The sequence below is a fragment of the Peromyscus maniculatus genome, chromosome 19 (genome assembly GCF_049852395.1).
Source record: "Peromyscus maniculatus bairdii isolate BWxNUB_F1_BW_parent chromosome 19, HU_Pman_BW_mat_3.1, whole genome shotgun sequence".
In the NCBI taxonomy this organism is placed as follows: domain Eukaryota; kingdom Metazoa; phylum Chordata; class Mammalia; order Rodentia; family Cricetidae; genus Peromyscus; species Peromyscus maniculatus.
In genome coordinates this window covers 26,656,595-26,677,791 of record NC_134870.1, presented here as the reverse complement: position 1 = coordinate 26,677,791, position 21,197 = coordinate 26,656,595, and the positions used below count along the sequence as shown (strand labels likewise).

Below are 21,197 nucleotides of genomic sequence, written 5' to 3'. Positions count from 1 at the left end.
CATCCTCATATTCTCTCCAAATAAATAAAAATTAAAAAAAAATAAGACACTCCATTACTCTTAAGCATCATTACCATTCTGTGCAGGGGGCAAGTCAATGATCCTTAGCACTCTTTGCCAACATTCCCTTTCTTGCTGTAGATTCTTCATCCTCTTACATTATCCGTAGACTCCGATAGTCACCTCTGCACTCTATTTCTTAGTTCAGCTGTTTTTAGATTAGTAAAGTATTGTATTTTTCTTTCTGTGATAAAGGCATTTTTAAAGTCACATACCAGCAGCCAGCAAATATTTCACCAACTCCAGGTGTCCCTCCTGAGAAGCCTCCATGAGAGGTGTGGAGCAGCCGAGTTCTATGTCAGCTCCTGCCTTAATCAGGAAATCTGCAACTTCAGAAAAGCCTCCACAGCAAGCCAAGGTAAGAGCAGTTTCTTGGGTTTCTTCTGTCTGGGCATTTATATTTGCACCTGGAAGCACAACAAAAGACAGAACTAGCTAAAAGAGAATTATAATACAGTATTCAAATATGATAATCATCTACCATCTCTGCTTAGGTTGTTCCTTCTAGAGTATTGAGAATTTTTTAAGATTGAAAGTTCAAGGCCTGCCTAGGCTACCGAAAATTTATTTTCTCATCAGTACAAAAACAGTATCTATTTCAACTGATAGACAAAACACACAAGGACATTAATTGTTATAATGCACAATGTATAATGTACCTTGTGCCAACAGCAGTGCCACCATCTCTTCATGCCCTTCCCGAGCAGCTTCCATCAAGGGTGTGTATCCTTCGTCATTAACTTCTTCAAGATTTGCGCCTCTTTCAATAAGCAGTGCTGCCAACTCAACATGTCCCCCACAAGCAGCTAGAGTCAAAGGAGACTCAAAGGAGTCTGCAGGCATATTCACCTGGGCACCACTGTCCAAAAGCAGGCGTGCCACTTCTACATGTCCATCCTGCAGTGTTCAGAGATGAAACAAAGAGCGCTTTATGTTTAGCTTTTGTTTTTTGTTTTTTTTTTTTTTGTTTTTTTTGTTTTTTTTTTTTTTTGGTTTTTCGAGACAGGGTTTCTCTGTGTAGCTTTGCACCTTTCCTGGAACTCACTTGGTAGCCCAGGCTGGCCTCGAACTCACAGAGATCCGCCTGGCTCTGCCTCCCGAGTGCTGGGATTAAAGGCGTGCGCCACCACCGCCCGGCTAGCTTTTGTTTTTTTAAAGTGGAAGGTGAACAAGGATCTAAACAAAGATTAGCTGATGTAGGTTAGATAACATACATTATTATCATGCCACCTGAACCTTACCTAAGGCCCAATTATTCTATTTTTTAAATGTTTATGGGATTGGAGAGATAACTCAGTGGTTAAGAGCCACTGACTGTTCTTTCGGAGGACCTGGGTTCAATTCCCAGCACCCACATGGCGGCTCACAACTGTCTGTAACTCCAAGATCTAATACCCTCACACAGACATACACGCAGGCAAAATACCAATGTACATAGAATAAAAATAAATGTTTTAAATTACCTTAATTTTCACAAAGTGCAAAATTTTCTAAACAAATCCAATTTGAAAAAAAATAGTCACAATTACAAATAACTTGGAATTTTTATATTCTTTCAAATTAAAAAAACTACCAAATCCAGTCAACTACCTCAAAATGAATTACTGCTCATACAACTATCAGGTCAAATATAACCATATTCTCAAACTTAGAGGGTTTCTATTTTCAAATGTAGGAACTGTATTAGATCTTTAGAAAGGAAAACAAAACACAAAAACAAAAAACAAGAACAAGACAAAAAAACCATAATGAACTGTGAAGTCATTACCAATTGGGATTTTATACTTAGCTAAGTCCCTATGGCTTAGTACTGTTCTATCTTTGCCTCATCATAGCAACCTGTTGCACCAAATCAAAGAATATTTTAAAAACGTATTTTATTTTCATGTAAATTACTTATTAGGGTTTTATATACACTAAGCCCATATTTTAACCACTGAGCTCCACTCCAGTCCACAAATTTTTTGGTTTTAAAGATTTATTTATATTTATGTGTATACTTGTGTGCCAATGAGTTTACAGGCACCATGTGCCAAAAGGCTAGAGGGCACTGGATCCCCTAGAGCTAGAGTTACAGGCAGTTGCAAGCCACCACATGAGTGCTGGGACATAGGACCTCTGCATGAGCACTAATCACTCTGTGGTTGTTTAGATGAGACTGGCCCCCATAGATTCATATATTTGAAGGTCTAGTCCTTAGTGGGTGGGATGTTTGAGTAGGATTGGGAGTTGTGGCCTGGTTGGAGGAGGTGTGTCATTGGGGGTGGGCTCTGAGATTTCAAAGCCCACATCAGGCCCAGAGTGTGTGTGTGTGTGTGTGTGTGTGTGTGTGTGTGTGTGTGTGTGTGTGTGTGTGTGTGTGCGCGCACGCGCTTGCTGCCTATGGATCAGGATGCAGTTCTTAGCTACTGCCTTAGTACCATGCATGCCGCCATACTCCTGCTATGATGGGAAACAGGACTAACCCTCTGAAACTATAAGCAAGCCTCCAATTAAATCCTTTCTTTCGTAAGAGTTACCTTGGTCATGGTATCTCTTTACAGTAATAGAACAGTGACTAAGACACTTAACCTCTTAGCCATCTCTCCAGACTTTCAGTCCTTGACTTCAAACTGTTAGCTTTAATACTTGTTACAAGCATAGGAAGTCAAATGTTATATCATTCTACATTTCAAAAGTGATCACAATATCAATAAAAAGTAAATTTGGGTGGCTACAGGGATGATTCCTGGATTAAGAGCAATGCATACTCTTTCCAGTGGACCTAGGCTTCAGTTTCAGCACCCACATGGCAGCTGACAACTAGCTGGCTATACATCCAGGGACTCCAACACCCTCTTCTGGCTTCCTCTGGCAAACAACACACACACACACACACACACACACACACACACACACACACACACACACACACTAAAACCCTGAGTTCAAACCCATAGACCCACATAATAGATGAGATGAATACTGAAATTCAACATTTCAGATTTAATTATTTTTTTAATATATGGAATTTCCTTTGCTTAATTTTTATTACATTTTAACTTATTTTACTTTAAGTGGGAAGAGAGGGAGAAGGGGTTGGTGGGAAAGAAAGAGAAGGGGGATAAGAATGTGTGTGCAGGTCAGAGGACAGAGGACAACTTGTAGAGTTCTCTGTCTTCACCATGTGGGTCAAATTCGGGGTATCAGGCTTTGTGTCAAGCACCATTATCTGCTGAGCTATCTCATGGACTCTTGGCCAAATTTTAATCCCTTTTAACATAAATGCCAAAGCTAGGTGACTCATATTAAAATGTCAGTTTTAAGAACTGAAAAAAATTAATCCTAGCATTTGGGAAGCAGAGGAAAGTGGGTCTCTGTAAGTTTGAGGCCAGCCTAACTACATATCAAGTTCCAAGTCAGCCAGGACTACACAGTGAAACCGTCTCAAAAACAAAACAATAAAAAAGAAAAAGAAAAAACAACAACAAAACCCACCAAGACCAATGACAAAAACAAAACACAAAAACAAGCAAAAAAAAAAAACCTAAAAATATTAAAGCATCACAATCTCACAAACTGAGCTAGAGAGACAGATAGCTCAGTGGTTTAGAGAACTCTACGGAGGTTCAGCTCCCAGCAGCCATACAGTGGCTCACAATCCCCACAACTCTAGTTCCGGGTATCTGACACAGTCTTCTGATCTTTGTGGGCACTGGGCATACATGTAGCACACAGAGATACATGCCAGCAGAACATTCATACATATGAAATAAATAAATCTAGGGTGAAAAAACACCTCACAAATTATCCAGTCAATAAACGAATAGGCCAATGAACTGAGTATCTCATCATGTGTTTTGGGGACACATTTTAGGTCATTTGGCTTATATGTCAAGTTTTTACTCACTGAACCAACTCAATGATTCTTTTTAATATGGATTTTAATATGAAACTATAAAAATGGATTTTAATATGGATTTTAATATGAAACTATAAAAATGTAGAGAGCAAGGCATGATAGTTCACAACTTGTAATCCCAGAACTCATGAAACTGAGACAGGGAGGATCATAATAAGGTGCAAGTAGCTAGCTTCAGCTTCAGACCAATGTGGGCTAGTATGAAGTCAATAAGAAAACAACAGATAAACAAGTTGGAAATATGTCTAACATCTCAAAAAATAAGAGTTTTTTTTTATTAATATCTTTGGGTTGGAGCTCAGCAGTTAAGAGCACTGGCTGCTCTTCCAAAGGGTCCAGGTTTGATTCTCAAGACCCAAACTCTAGTTCCAGGGAATCTGACATCTTTTTCTGAACTCCATGGGCGCTGCACACACATGGTGCACAGACATACATGCAGGAAATACACCCATACACACAAAATGAAAAAAGGGCCGTGTGGTACCTTTAACCCAGTACTTGAGAGGCAGAGGCAGCAGACCTCTGTGAGTTCAAGGCCAGGCTGGTTTACAAAGTGAGTTCCAGAACAGCAATGCTATACAGAGAAACCCTGTCTTAAAAAAAACAAAACAAAACCCTAAAAACATTACACTGAGATTACTAGTTGCTATCATCCTCTAAAGTCCATATATTAAAGCGTTACTTGTTTTGTTTTGTTTTGTTTTTTACTTAGAATTCAGTTAAAAATACAAGCCAAAAATTAACTAACAATTCGTAGAGACTGGACTCAGTTGAAGTGGTTGCCATGTTAAGCAAGAGAACATAAGTTTGGTCACCAGAACCCATAGTTTAAAAAAAGAAAAAGAATAAAACCAGGTGTGCACAATAGTGACGTGGAGATACTCAGATCACGAAAGCTCAAAGTCAGCCAGCCTATTTTACTTGGAATGTTCCAGGCCAGTGAAAAACCCTGCCTCAACAAGTAAGGTGGATGAAGTATAAGAGAAGTAACACCCAAAGCTGTCTGCACCTGCATATGTACCTGCATACACACACACATACACACACACACACACACACACACACACACACACACACACACACACATGAAACAACAATAACAATAATTCTCAGACAAATGCATGAATTTTTCCCCTACAAAATTTCAAGTAATTACAATTAAATTACCATGCAAGCCTCCATTAAGGCAGTGTGCATCTCATCGGTTTTATGCTCTTGATCTGCACCAGCTTCAAGCAGAAATCGAACCATATCCAAATGGCCTTAAAAATAAGGTTAAAGAATTGACTATCAATCTAATGCATGAGTATTAAATTGAAGAGTTTTATTTTCAAATGTCTATATATAATCTATGAGGTTTTAATTTGAATTTAATAAAATCAATGACAGTTTTACAAAGTCAACTGAAAACAATTAAGTAGGTGCACTCTCAGTAAGGTTATACTCTCTAAATTTTAAAGACTGACTTTCTAAGGCACATATTTCTAGTTAAGTAAATCATACTTGTTCTCCAATTTAATCTATACAAACTATGAAAACACAGGAATCAAACAGAAAGCCAGGTAAAGTTTATTAGAACATATTTTCTAGAAAAAAACAGCTTTAAAATCACCATAACCTCACTGTGATGACGAGCAAATACACACAAAACCAACTCCATTTAAATGTAATTCCAATCCTCTTAATACATTTAATTAAAAAAAAAAAACTTAATAGTCAATGAGAAAAATACCAACATTCAGTGTAAAACAGGTGAAGGATATAAAATGGTAATTCAAAAGGTACATAAATGGATATTAAGCTGATAGAAGAGATATTAAATGAGACACCATTATTTTAGCTACCAAAATGGCAAAGAATAAAGAGAATGATAATGCCCAATACTGGAGGGGGTGAAAGGTGGGTAAAGGGATTCTCAGACAACCTAGTGGGATCTGAGACACCTAGTAAACTGGTCCAACCTTTCTAGAAGGCAATTTGGAAGTATGTATCAAAGCCTTAAAAACGTCCATACCCTTTGACCCAGCAATTCCACTTCCAGAATTTATCCTAAGGAAATAATCAGAGATTAGGCAAAAATGTCTGCACAAGGATGTTATCACAGTGTTTTTAAATAATAGTAAAAAACTGGGGAAAAATTCGTGTCCAACAATAGGAAACTATGGTGTATCCACTGAAATGATGGGTGTACCCAATTTCATGTATTTGGCAGAGATTTTGAGTTCCCTCAATATTCATTCTTATTATTATTCTCGAGAGACAGGACTTGAATTTTACCTAGGGGGCAATATGCCTAACTTTTAAAACTACTTTCCAGCCTTCCTGGTAGCAGAGAGGAACCAATGGAACGCAGTGAGAGTTTCAAAGTGAAGCTTCTAGAGACTTCTTGAAGGAACTTACTAAATTGGAAGGCAGTTGCTACTTTGCTCTTACCCTCTTCATCTTAAAGTATGTACTGCTGGACTCTGTCTTTGGACTACAGATAACATTAAGGACAGAAACCATATACTAGGATGTACAACAGAAAAATAACACTCTTAGATCTTACTGACAAGATTGAATTATAATAGTAGCACAAGATAGTTTACTCTTAGGTTTCTCTTCTGTACAAATCATATTGTGTTTTGTGGTATATGCAGTTATACCAGTCTAGAAAATCTAACTGAAATACTATGTGATCATTAAAAAATACGTTATAAGAACATTTATTGATGAGTACATATTCAGGATAACTACTAAATAAAATAAACAGACTCTAAAACTGTTAAATTATTTTATTTCAAAAGTATGTATATTTTTTAAAACTTATTTAAAAACACACTAGACATATGCTAAAATATTGTTTACATGCTTTTCCCCCTTTAGATGGTAATATTACAGACCATTTAAATTTTTCTTTGTGCTACAACCACATTTTTCAGGTTTTCTACATCAACTGTATATCAATAGATTTGTGTATAATTCTTAATGGAAAAATCAAATAGAACAAAGGGAAATCCTTAAACCTATAAGTTGTTTGGTTGACATCATAGTTAAATGAATTAAAATAATAATATATATATTGTGATAGTACAGAAAATACAGGTTAAAATGGGCTTTCTAATATGTCTTATAAGTTTACACCATAAGAAAAAATATATATAAAGTTAATTCAAATACTCAGATAAAGAAGGAATATACAAGTTAACCCAATACTCGATACTCGAAATTTGAAGTTGTTATGAAAACAATTATAAACATTCTGACATTAAAAAGTACCTTTGTAGCAGGCAAGTGTTAGAGCACTTTCTTTGAATTCATTAGAATGAGTGTTGATGCCTGCACCATGATCTAGAAGAACTCTGGCAACTTCCACATGACCTGCACTGGCTGCTTCCATTAGGGGCGTGTGTCCATTTTCATTATGGTCTTCTATATTTGCACCCTCATTAAGTAGCACTTTTACAATGTCAATAAACCCTCCAGCACAGGCGTAAGTTAGTGCAGTATTCCCTAATAAAGAACAAAAAAGTATAAAATTATGAAACAATAGATGTCATGCTACTGTTCTCGTTATCTCTCTCCAATTCCTTGACATAAACCACAACTACTATCCCAAGTTATATGTTTTGTTTGTGTTTGTTAACCCAGGGTCTCACACATGCTAGACAAACATGTTCTCCTCCCACCCTCACCCTGTAGTCTTTCTACAAGTTACCCACACTAGTCTGGAACTCACAATTTACTTGCCTCAACTTCATGAGTAGCTGGAATTACAAATATTAAAAAATCATCCCCAACTCAGTTCTTTTTTACTGTCATCAATTTAAAGCATTATCTTTATTTTCTGACAGAATTTCTTCAAAGCATAATACAAAATGCTATATATTTTAAGTGTCTAGACAATATAAAAGGTATAGAAAAGGCAAATCTAAACACAGAAAAAAGAATAATGGTGCTTAAAACTGAGCAAAATGCAAATGGGTAGAGATCCTTTATTTATTATCTTTTTAGATTTATGTATTTATGAGTGTTTTGCCTGTATATATGTACATGTATGTACGTGTACCACATGTGTCCTTAGTACTCAAGGAGGTCAGAAGAAGGCATCAGATTCTCCAATGCTGCAATTACAGGTAGTTGTGAGCTCAAATGTAGGCACTGAGAATGGAATCCTGGTCCTGCAGAGATCTTTCAATAGTGACAAAATTAATCTAAAATTAGATTGCATAACTCTAGAACTGCACACTCAAAACATGAATTCCACAATATGAGTCATCTTAATAAAGCTGATTTGTTTGTTTTGTTTTTGAGATGGCCCAGCTTTGCAACCTCCTTGTCTAAGCCCAAACTACACAGGTTTGAACCACCTAGTCTGGGTTTTATTTTGTTTTCCAAAAAAGGGAATAGCTATTTGTGCTGATCCTCAGATGATGAGCAGGTACCTGTAAAAGTAAGGATATCTGATACCAAGCAAAAAGCAGCTAAACCAGGTAACAAGAATGCTGGACACCTCCCCAGATAAAGTCCAAGTACAGTGCTATGGTTTTCAGCTGTCTCCCCAACTGGAGTAAAGAAGGAAACTCCTTTTCAGCTGTCTCCCCAACTGGAGTAAAGAAGGAAACTCCTGCTTTGGAGTAAAGAAGGAAACTCCTGGGAACTTTTCCTACAAATTATATTTATTGGGGGGGCTGGAGAGATGGCTCAGTGGTTAAGAGCGTTGGCTGTTCTTCCAGAGGACCTGGGTTCAATTCCTAGCACCCACATGGCAGCTTACAACTGTCTGTAACTCCAGTTCCAGGGGATCCAACACCCTCACATAGACATACATGCAGGCAAAAGACCAACGCCATTAAAAAAAAGGGGGGGTGAGGGGAGAAAAAAATTATATTTAGTTATAAGTATTGTGTGAGTAAGGGCATACATGTATGTTGGTGTGCATGCATGTAGAAATCATAAGTCAAATTTCAGGAGCTGGTCTTCTCCCTCCATCTTTATGTGGGTCTCAGGGATCAACTTGGGTCATCAGGCTTGAATAGCAAGTGCTTTTACCAGTTAAGCCATCTTATCAGCCTGGAAACTATATTTTTAGTAATCACTCTAAATAATTCTGGCATACAGTAGGAGGTACAGTCTACTGAACAAAATGAATAAATTCGGGGCTGAAGAGATGGCTCACTGGTTAAAACCATGAAATTGGCCAGGCGGTGGTGGCGCACGCCTTTAATCCCAGCACTCTAGAGGCACAGGCAAGAGATCTCTGAGTTGGAAGCCAGCCTGGTCTACAGAGTGAATTCCAGGACTACACAGAGAAACCTTGTCTCAAAATACAAAAACATGAAATTGGAGTTTAGATCACCACTCCCACATAAGCCAGACATCCTGCATCTGCCTTGGACACTAGCTCTGAGAGAGGTAGAGCAGGTTATGGGCTGTTAGCCTAGTCAAGAAAACAAAGAGTCCCAGGACAGGAAGAGACCTTGCCTCAAAGAAGTAGGCAGTGACAGAGGATGGCTTCTTCTGGCCTCCATGTGTGCATACAAGAGCATGTAAAATAAGTAAATCAATCAATTAATTAAAAAAATAGCTTAATTAGAAATTTACTTATGGGAAGATAAATCAACTTCTTTTTGAAATTTTCTATTTTTCCAATTAAATGAGTTAAAATCATGAGTGGAAATGGGAGGGCAGGGGTGAGGTAGTTTCATTAGCCATTTTTATAGAGTATAATTAAGATTCTAGCTGGGCGTTGGTGGCGCACGCCTTTAATCCCAGCACTCGGGAGGCAGAGCCAGGCGGATCTCTGTGAATTCGAGGCCAGCCTGGGCTATCAAGTGAGCTCCAGGAAAGGCGCAAAGCTACACAGAGAAACCCTGTCTCGAGAAAAAAAAAAAAAAAAAAGATTCTATTGGCACATATCTACTGCCTGATACATAGCCAGGCTTCTTTCTACATACCAGCACTCAGGAGGCAGAGGCAGGGAGATCTGAGTTCAAAACCAGCTTAGTCTAAATTGTGATCTTCAGGCCAGTCAAGGCTACACAGTGAGACCCCATCTCAAAGTCCCTACCCCAAATAAACAAAATAAAAATAAAATTCTAAATTATTTAAAAGTACTTTTTTTAAATACTGTATAACTTTGAATATTGAACATTTTATTTCTATCCATTTTTTTTTTAATGTTTTTAGCAGATCCAGTCAAAAGACAATTCATTGCTTTGGATACATTTTCCCCCAGACATATAGCTTCCCTTAAAAAATTAATTTTTTATTATATATATATATATATATATATATATGTGTGTGTGTGTGTGTGTGCGTGTGTGTGTGTGTGTGTGTGTGTGTGTGTGTGTGTGTGTGTATGAATGTGGATATGAACACATGCATGCAGGTGCTGGCAGAGGAAGAGGTGTTAGATCCTCCTGGAGCTACAGTTACAGATGGTTGAGAGCAACCTGACATGGAGTTGGGAAATAATCTTGGGTCCTCTGTAACAGCAGTATTTGATCTTAAATGGCATACCATCTCTCCAGACCTGAGACAAATATCTTACACTCACATTCACAACATAACCCAACAAGATGGGTATACACTCCTCTCAGCTTAACACCTTCAAAAGCAATAAAAAAAAAAAAAATTTTTTTTTTTTTTTTTTGATTCTTTGAGTCAGGGTTTCTGTGTGTAACAGTCCTAGCTGTCCTGGAACTCGATTTGTAGACCAGGCTGGCCTCAAACTCACAGAGATCTGCCTGCCTCTGTCTCCTGAGTGCTGGGATTAAAGTGTGCCACCACTGCCTGGCTAATGGCTGAATGGGTGCCACTACCGCACGATCCTTTTTTTCAAAGATTTATTTATTTATTATGTATACAATGTTCCGTCTGCATATATGTCTACGGGCCAGAAGAGGGCGCCAGATCTCATTACAGATGGTTGTGAGCCACCATGTGGTTGCTGGGAATTGAACTCAGGACCTCTGGAAGAACAGTCACTGCTCTTAACCTCTGAGCCACCTCTCCAGCCCACCCACTGCCCTTTTTTTAAAATGATAGTTTCTCACTCTGTAGTCCATGCTGGTCTAGAACTCACAGGAATTCTTCTCTGGCTTCAGGCTTGGAAGTTCTGGGATTATAGACATAAACCTGGTTTAAAGAGGAATGGCTCCCATAGGGTCATGTTTAAATACATGGGCCCCAGTTGGTGGAACTATTTGGGAAGTATTAGAAAGTGTGGCCTTGTGGGAGGACATCTGTCACTGAGGTATCATTTCCAGTCTTTTTTCTGCCTCCTACTTGGGGATCAAGATGTGAGCTCTCAGACATTGCTGTCGCCATGTCCTTGCTGTCATCATGGACTCTAACCCTCTGAAGCTGTCAGCTCAATTAAACAATTTCTTTTATAAACTGCCTTGGTCATAGTGTTTTATCACAGCAATAAAAACCCTAACTAATACAGAAGTTGGTACCAGAGAGTGGGCTATTGATGTGACAGATGTGACCATGTGGTTTTGGGGAGGAATGTAAAAGAGTTTGGGACCTTAGACTAGAAAAGCAGTTGAATGTTGTAAGCAGAGCTTAATGGACCATTCTAGTAGGAGCTTGGAAGACAGTAGTGCTAAGGAGACCTAGCTCAAGAGGTTTGGGAGAGAAACAATGTTACCAGCTGGGCTCTAGATAATCTTGTGATATTTTGGCAAAGAATGTGGCAGCTTTCTTGTCCTAAGAATTTTCCTGAGGATAAATCGACAATAACAGGAAATTTCTTTGTCGGAGATTTTGAAGACAGCCTAATAATCACTCTTATGTAGGGTTACTATAAAAATGAGCAAATGGGACTAAAATAAATAGAAATTATACAGTTTAAAATTTAAGGTTTGTGCTGAAATAGGTAAGGAGATTAAGGTGAGGCCTGATCCACATAGAAATAAAGGGAAGACTCCACTCAGCTAAGCTTCCAACTTATAAAAAGGCTTAAGGAATTTTCTGTTCCTAGAAAGCAACAACAAATGAAAGCTGCTATAAATATGATTTAAGGGCACCAGGATCCAGTCCAAGCAGGCAGATGAACTTAGCAATGTTGTCCATGTGCTTTAGAAGTGCGAAGGAGGGGGCTGGAGAGATGGCTCACTGACTGCTCTTCAAGAGGTCTTGAGTTCAATTCCCAGCACCCACATGGTGGCTCACAACCTACTGTAATAAGACCTGGCGACCTCTTCTGTGTACATAATAAATAAATAAATAAATCTTAAAAGAAAAAAAAGTACAAGGAAGGGTTGGGGATTTAGCTCAGTGGTAGCAAGACCCTAGGTTCAGTCCTCAGCTGGGGGGGGCGGGCAGTACAAAGGATACAGGAGTAAAGAAATCTTCCCCCATGGTCCCATGGTTAAGAAGAGCCACTGAAGCCAGATGTGTAGCAGGGATGGCCCTGCATAGAGGCTCTGAGAGACCACTTCATAAAGCTGTCAAGGTGACAGCTGGATTGCATCAGAGATCCCAAAATATTACAGGTGCCAGAGCTATGGGATGTCTGCCAGGGAGAGCTGCATACAGGGGTTGGAACTAGCCTCGGAAAAAGAAGTGTATTGCAGGTTGCAAAGCTGGAAGGGAAGAACCATCTAAGTCCTTTGATACTATACATGGAGCTACAGGATTTGGAGTTTGCCCTGCTGGTTTCCATCTTGGTCTAGTATTTCCTCTCTGTGTCCCATCTCTCCCTTTTGTAATGGTAATGTATATATCTGTGCCATTGTATATTGGAAGTATATAATCTGTTTTCTGATTATTTTTTTTTTTTGGTTTTTCGAGAGAGGGTTTCTCTGTAGCTTTGGAGCCTGTCCTGGACTAGCTCTGTAGACCAAGCTGGCCTCGAACTCACAGAGATCCACCTGGCTCTGCCTCCCGAGTGCTGGGATTACAGGCGTGTGCCACCACCGCCTGGCTTGTTTTCTGATTTTAAGAAGGGTTACAATTAAGAGGTTGCCTTGAGCAGTGGTTCTCAACCTTCCTAATGCTGTGGCCCTTTAATACAGTTCTTCATGTTTTGGTGACCCTTCAGCCATAAAATTATTTTCATTGTTACTTCATAACTGTAATTGTGTTACTGTTATGAATCGTAATGTAAGTATCTGTGTTTTCCAATGGTCTTAGGCCACTCCTGTGAAAGGGTTGTCTGACCCCCAAGGGGTCATGACCCACAGGTTAAGATCCACTAGCCTTGAGTTTTAGAAAAGACTTAAACTTTAAAACAGTATTGAGACTGTGACTATAAGACTATAAGGACTTTTGATGTTGGACTAAATGTATTTTGCATTATGATATGGCCACAAGCCTATTTGGAGTTATAGAGTGAAATACAGTGGTTTGAATGAGAATGGCCCCCATAGGCTCATATGATTGGATATGTGGTCCTCAGTTGGTAGAACTGGTTGGGAAGGATCAGGAGGTGTAGTCTTGGAGTGGGTGTATCACTGGGGACTGACTTTATGGTTTCAAAAGATTTCTGCCATTCCCAATGCGTGCATGGGCAGTAGTGGCACACACCTTTAACCCCAACACTAGGGAAGCTGAGGCGGCAGGTCTCTTGAGTTTGAGGCCAGCCTGGTCTACAGAGTGAGTTCCAAGACAGCCAGGACTGTTACACAGAGAAACTCTGACTCAAAAAACAAACAAAAAAAGGTGTGAGCTCTCCGCTATTCTTGTGCCATGTCTGTGCTCCACCATCACGGACTCTAATGCCTTCAAACTATAAACCCAGTTAAATGCTTTCTTTTAGAAGTTGCTTTGATTAGGGTGTTTTGTCACAGCAACAGAAAAGTAACTAAGACATCTGGCTTATGTGATTCTGGGAATTGAACTCAGGGTTTCTTTTTTTTTTTGGGGGGGGGGGGTGTGGCTGGAGAGACAGCCGTGGGTGCTGGGAACCGAACTCATATTTTTGGTTGTGAGCCTAGCCTTTAACGGCTAAGCCATCTCTCCAGCCCAAACTCAGGGTTTCATGCACATTTGGCAAGTACTATACCAACTTAGCTACATTCCTGGCCCCAGATCTAAACTTAAATCATACTTTTGATATATATTATTAAAACTTTCTTTATGCGTTTAAAAAAAGAAGAGGGAGAAGTAAATTGGGGGTAGGTATTTTCTTACTAATAAATTTATTCAGCATACCATAAATGAAAAATCTGACACCATAAACAAAGTCAGAGGAGCTACACTTGAATGAGATAAAGAACTACAGGACATACAGCTTTTTCTTATACATTACATTTCATTGGGACAAAAGAAAAGAAACTATTTGTAGCAGAAAACTGTTTATCTTGACCAAACAGAACCTACACTGTTTGGTTTTGAGATGGTTTTATTATGCAGACTAGAACTGTCCTGGAAGACCCTATATACCCAACATGTGTTTCAAACACACAGCAATCGTCCTGCCTCAGGTTCCTAAATGCTAAGGTTATACACAAGTGCCATTATGCCTGGTTCAAGTTTATGTTAGATTTGTTGTTGTTGGAAATAGGACCTTGCTATCAACCCCAGACTATCCTTAAACTCAAGAAGTCCCCTACTTCAGCCTCCTGAGTACAAGGACTTCAGTAAGGCTGCATACTGGCTTAAAGACTTTTCAAAAAAAGCCAGGCATGTTGGTGCATGCTATAATTCAAACACTCCAGAGGCTGAAAAAAGAGGATTTTGAGTGCAAGGGCCATCCTGGTCTACATGTTGAGACCAAAACTCAACAACTACAACAAAGACTTTTTAAGATCTCAAAGTCAAAATTATTTTCAGAAGGTTTCCATTCATTTTTTCCTGATAATCTAATTTTTTGAAATTACATTTATTTGTTTTGTGTGTGCATGAGGTGGGGTATGTGTATGCCATGGCCTAAGTGTGAAAGAAGAGGTAACTTTCAAGAGTTGGTTCCCTCCTTCTGCCATGTGCATCCTGGAAATGGAACTCAGTTATTAAGCCTGGCAGCAAGTGTCTTACCCACTGTGCCATCGCATAACGCTCTAGTAATCAAATTTTTATTATCATGTTATAATAAATTATGTCTTTTTTTTTTTTTTTTTTTTTTTTTTTTTAAATTTTTGAGACAGGGTTTCTCTATGTACCCTTGGCTGTCCTGGAACTTTCTCTGTAGACCAGGCCAGCCTAAAACTCAAAGAGATCCGCCTGCCTCTGCCTCTTGAGTGCTAGGATTAAAGGTGTGTGCCATCACTGCCTGGCAGTCAATTTGTAATATAATAAAAAAATTATGTCAGTTTTTCCTTCATATCAATTTCTACATACCCGTTGCTGACTGGGAGTTGACATCTGCATCATGGAGAAGTAATAATTTCACAATATCTAAATAACCTCCACTGGAAGCTGCCATCAAAGGAGTTATATCTCCTTTATTCCCTCGATCTTCAACATTAGCATGCATAGCTAGTAGTACCTTTAAAAACACACAAAGAAGTTATTATTGTTTACTATTAATAGTACTTACAGACAAAATATTCAATCCGAGAAGATAACCTTTTGAGATAGGGATAAAAATAATCACCTTTTAGGAAAATACAATTTTTACTGGTTAGAATGACAGGTCAGATCATATATTTTTCCAGTACCACTTGAGAGAGGATCTTATGTATCTAACGAGGCAGCCATGGACAACCTTGAATCCCAGGTCCTGCTATCCCCACAACCCAAACACTAGGGTTGTAGGCATGCACCCCCACTCCTAGCTAGTACATGTGGTCTTTAATGAAGATTCCATTAGCCATCCTATATGTCTGCAGTTGTAAAAGAATCTGTGCTGTGTTTGAGATTGTCCAGCAAGGGAACAATAAAAATGGTTTACTTCCCAATATCGCTCTATGTAGAAGGAAAAAACATTAGAACAGGGGCATTCTGAATGGAGCAGAAATAAACTTCTACTTTCTTTTATGGTTATATTATTGTTTTTTATTGTTTTTTGAGACAGGCACGCACTATGTAGCTCAGCCTGACCTCAAACTTGTTACCTGCTTGCCCCAGTCTTCTAAGTGCTAGAATTACAGTGGGCACCACCACCTTAGCTATGTGTTGTTTTGTTTTAATTACATTGTACTAATTCTCTGTGTGAACAGGCACACAAGGATCACAACACACAGGTGGAAGTCAGAGGACAACTTGTAAGAATTGGATCTCTCTCTTTTCACTATGTGGGCCCCAGTAATCAAACTCAAAGTCAGGTCTTGGGCTTAGTAGTAGATGACCTTACCTGCTAAGTCATCTCACCTGACCAGTTATCTATTTTATTTTCTTTTTAAAAATTTTGTGTGTATGGGTGTTTTGCCTGCCCGTGTGTCTGTGTACCACATCCATACATAGTGCCTACAGAGGCCCTAAGGCATCAGATCCTCTGGAATTGGAGTTATAGATAATTGTAAGCTACCATGTGGGTGCTGGGTCCTCTTGAAGAGCAGCCAGTGCTCTTACCACAAAGCCATCTCTCAAGCCCCAGTTACACACTATTTCTTTTCTTTTTCAAGACAGTTTCTCTGTGTACCCTGGCTGTCCTCTAACTCACTCTGTAGACCAGGATCAGAGATCCACCTTCCCTTGCCTCCCAAGTGCTGAGATTAAAAGTGTATGCCACCACTGCTGAGCTTATATACTATTTTTTAAAGTTTAGAACAGAGGACATGGCTCAGTAGATAGATAGTGTTCACTATGAAAACCTGAGGGCTGGAGTTCCCAGAACTTGAGAGGCAGATACAGGGCAAGCTGGCTAGCTAGAGGAGCAAACCAGTGCACTCTAGGTCCACCAGGGTAAAAGACCCTATCTCAGTGAACAAAGTGGACAGTGGTCAAGGAAGACACACCTAACATCAACTTCTGGCCTATATATGCATGCCCACACATATTCAAACATACACATACAACATTGTACACAAAAACGCCAAAAACAGAAGAGCTTAAAATATGATTATTAAGTGATTCTTATTCAATAGGATTAGCTTTGAATAAATGATTAAAAAAAATAAACCATGCCTAGCTACATATATGCAAAAAGAAAAAGAATTGTATATATTTCTAAAAGAGAAAGGGAAGGAAGGGTCTCTGGCCTCTAATTATAGTTTCTTTTACAAGTCATAAAAATAACTATAATTTTAAACACTAACAATTATTTGGGGGTTGGGGATGCAGCTCAGGGGGTAAAGCATTTACTTCACCTGCAGAAGGCCCTGGATTTGATGATCCCCAGCACTACTAAAATGAATAAAGATTATTTCTGCTTACTTGTGCCAGTTCATAATATCCTGCTGAACAAGCCAAACACAGCAGGCTTTCTCCTTCTTCTGTATGTTCATTTACACTTCTGCCTTCATCTAACAATTTGCGAACAGCATTCACATCTCCATCTGAACAAGCTTCTGCCAGACTGCGACTAAAATCAAACATTACACAAAATTAACTGGTGCAAAAAGACTCATGATCCTATGATACAAAATTACATCAAATAGTCAGACACATATAGAAAAATGCAAAGATAAATTGGCATGAGCATTTTGTGCCAAGTATTCTATTTGTAACTGTAATTATATACAAACTTCAACTAGGCAAAAATATGAATTTGAAAATACACTATTTTTTTATTATTATTATAGATGTATTTTTTATGAGTTATAGACAATTGTTAGGTACCATGTGAGTTCTAAGAACCAAACCCAGGTCCTCTGTAAGAGCAGCAAGTGCTCCTAACTGCTGAGCCATCTCTTCTGCCCTATTTTTTTATTTATTTTTTAATAGTATATATAATACAGTTCATTACCAGACTTTCATACATACTTTATTTCTGTTGATTCTCTTATCTTCCTACACTGGTTTCCCAACCATCATCCCTCAATAACTGCTGTTTTTATCTTTCAAAATCTTTCTGGTAAACTTTTTATATCTGAAGTTGACTTCACAAAATAGCAATCCTCAAAGCTTACAAATTCAAAGGCAACTAATAGAATCACTATTGGGTTTTAGAATATAGAAGTACTCTTGTGTCTGTTTATTAATATGGGTCTAATGTAATCCAAAAGGTTCCCAAACTCTACTATGTAATGCTGAGATTACACTCAAATTCGACCAAACCTAGCTCCAGTACAGATTTTGACAGGCACACAGAGACTGAGGGCCAGCAAGATGGTTGAATGGGGAAAGGCAAGTGCTACCAAGCCTGACAATCTTTTGAGTTTCAAACCTTACTGGCCCTCAGACTTTGTAATCTTGAGTTTATGAAACAATGTTGTTTTTTAAATACAACAATACTGGAAGTCCTAGAAGAATATTTGAGCAATATTTTTTAAAAGACAGGGTCTTTCTCCATAGCCCTGGCTGTCCTGGAACTCACTATGTAAACCAGGCTAGCCTCAAACTCAGAGATCCACCTGCCTCAATTTCCCAAGTGCTGGGATGAAAGGCATGCACTACTGTGTCATTTTAGCAATTTAAGATATTGAAAGTTTTATATAAGCTTAATTTGAAAGAAATATTTTATCCAAAATCACATTTAGACATCGACTCATATAACAGCAGCAGTGAAAACATCAGCACTAGCTCTGCAGTGGGTTCCTCAGCAGAGAAAACAGTAGGCTCTTAGGGTGAATTATTAGCTTTTTTTTTTTTTTAACATTTATTTGTGTGTATGTGTGTACATGTGTACTTCTACCTCTGCCACATCATGAGTGTGTGGAAGTCAAAGGACAATTCATGAGTTTATTTTCTCCCTCTAACTTGTGGGTCCCAAGAATCAAACCCAGATTATTAGGCTTGGCAGTAAGACCTTTTACCACTTATCTTTCTGGGCCACAGCCATTAATTTCAAATCCCAAAACATCAGCAAGAAAAAGAATTCTTCTGGTACAAATCTGATAGTAGAATTCTTCTTATACAAAAGTAGTATAAAATAATCATTATGAGACTAAAGAGACGGCTCAGTAGTTAAGAGAACTTGCTGCTCATGCAGAAGACCTGGGTTCAGTTCACAAGCACCTGACACTCTTCTGACTCCACAAGCACCAGGCATACACGTGATGCAAATATACACATGCAGCATGTATTCTCACACATCAAATAAAATATTTTTTAAATAATACTGTCATTATACATAAAATTAGGGTGTTAGCCAGTTTGTTTAGAGTTTTGTTTTTCAAGTTCTTTTGTTTTTTGGGGTTTTTTTTGTTTTTGGTTTTTTTGAGACAGGGTTTATCTGTGTAGCCCTGGCTGGCCTGGATCTTGCTCTGTAGACCAGGCTGGCCTCAAACTCACAAAGATCTTTCTGCCTCTGCCTCCCAAGTGCTGGGACTGTTTTTCAGTTTAAAGTATTAAAAATAATTTAAAATGTAACTGATGTAGCACAAAGGGACTACCTTTTTTCTGTTGCTGTTTTCTGGTATGGGTTGAAGCTTAAGCTTCTCTCAAAGCATTAACTTACAGTAATCATAATCTACAAATGAATCCAGAGTTCTTGTAATTAAAATTGACATCACATTTTTGTCTTTACTATTTGTGTTAACAAACACTGCTGTAATAGACTGCATAAAAGCCACCCATGGTGAGTCCAATTAACTGGTCTGTTATTCTTTGAGACAGGGTCTTATTATATGTCTCCAGCTGTCCTAGAACTCACTATGTAGATCAGACTGGCCTTGAACTCACAGAGTTCTGCTTGCCTCTGCCTCCTTAAAGAGGCAGATCTTTTGCCAAGATACTATTTTTTTCCTTTGTAAAAAAGTTATCTTTGGAGGCATTAAATGGACAAGCTTTGAAAGGCTACCACCATATTGATTCACAAAGATATTTTTGTACATGAAACTATGGTTCAAAGTCTTACCTTGATAAAAACAATTGCTATAAAATAACTAACTGACCCTGGCAGTGTTGAGGTATACCTTTAATCCCAGCACTCAGGAAGCAAAGGCAGGGGATCTCTGTAAGTTCAAAGTCAGTCTGGTCTACCAAGCAAGTTCTAGGACGGACAAGGCTACATAGTAAAATCCTGTCTAATAATAATAATAACAAATAAATAAATAAATCCATGAACAGACTTTTCCTTTCCTTAAGACAGACTCTCATACTATAGTCTCGGCAGTCCTCAAGATCACTATGTAACCCAGACTGGCCTTGAATTCACATTAATCATCTCATTTCAGTCTCACAGGTGCTGAGATTACAGGTATGCCAGCATTCCTAACTTAAATCTAGGAGTCTACCCATACTGACTATCAAAATGCAGATTTTGATCCAGTATGTCTGGGTTATAGTCTGAGTTTAAAACATACAGTTATTTTGAAACAGGCTCTCTTTTACAGCTCACACTTTAACTTTATTATGTAGCCATGGTTGGCCTTGAACTGTCAATGCCCCTGTCTCTACCTACAGAGTGCTAAGTATCACAAACACATGCCAAGACATAGCCTAAGACTGTATACTTCAAACAAGCTCTGATAGTTACTCATACTCCACAAACCATATTTAAACAACCAGCAACTAGACTGTTGAGTAAGTAATCCATTTCATTTATGACTAATCAAGTAGTCAGGTTAGATTTACTGTAACCTTTAGGATGTGTAACTTATTTTGAAGTAGAAACTAGGTCTAATTCAGTTTGGATTTCTCAAATACTGTAATACTGAATACCCACAAAAATGTTTAACAGTGGATGCAAAGCTAGGTAGAGTGGCTCACACTTTTAACAGCAGCATTTAAGGAAGCTGAGGCAGGAGTGCTGAGAATTCAAGAGCCTCCTGGGCTACAGAGTAAGGATCCTGTCTCAAAAATAAAACCAGTACCCAGCAGAATGAGACATCTTTAATTCCAGCACTCAAGTGGCAAAGATAGGTAGATCTCTGTGAGTTGAGTCTAGTCTGGTCTACTTAGCAAATTCAATTCCAGGATATGTAAAGCATCCAGATTAATTAGAGCTACATAGTGAGACTCTGTCTGGGGAAAAAAAAAAAACATTTCCTGGTCCATGCAGCATTTTGTGGGGGAAGGAGAGACACACATGTAGTAAGCATACATACATGCAAACATTCATACACATAAAAATAAAAATACTTAAAAAAAAAAAAGATGAAGCCAGGCATGGTGGTACATGCCTTTAACCCCAGCAATTAAAAGAGGCAGGCAGGTCTCCGAGTTCAAAGCTAGCCTGGTCTACAATGAGTTCCAGGGCTATAGAGGAACTCTGTCTCAAAATAGATGAATAAAAATATCACTTTTTATATTCATATAGTAT

The 21,197-nt window shown here is 38.5% G+C and overlaps 2 protein-coding genes across 7 annotated transcripts in view; one reads left to right on the top strand and one right to left on the bottom strand.

Moving 5' to 3' along the window:
- The window catches only part of Ankhd1 (ankyrin repeat and KH domain containing 1), a 110,248-nt gene that overhangs the window by 69,189 nt on the left and 19,862 nt on the right, over positions 1-21,197 (bottom strand). For all 6 annotated transcript variants that reach the window (XR_013046048.1, XR_013046047.1, XM_042264489.2 and 3 more), the window contains exons 4-9: positions 17,207-17,354; positions 15,230-15,377; positions 7,220-7,453; positions 5,129-5,223; positions 720-957; positions 276-467 (exon numbers count right to left, since the gene is read on the bottom strand). Coding sequence is in view for 4 of the 6 variants with exons in the window: in XM_042264489.2 (XP_042120423.1) it covers positions 276-467; positions 720-957; positions 5,129-5,223; positions 7,220-7,453; positions 15,230-15,377; positions 17,207-17,354 (1,055 nt within the window). In the remaining 2 variants the exon portion in view is untranslated. The remainder of the gene's footprint in view (positions 1-275; positions 468-719; positions 958-5,128; positions 5,224-7,219; positions 7,454-15,229; positions 15,378-17,206; positions 17,355-21,197) is intronic.
- Hbegf (heparin binding EGF like growth factor) overlaps positions 291-21,197 on the top strand; it is a 104,297-nt gene continuing 83,390 nt past the window's right edge. Inside the window, exon 1 of the mRNA XM_016009287.3 lies at positions 291-418. The gene's annotated coding sequence lies outside the window, so the exon portion shown is untranslated. The remainder of the gene's footprint in view (positions 419-21,197) is intronic.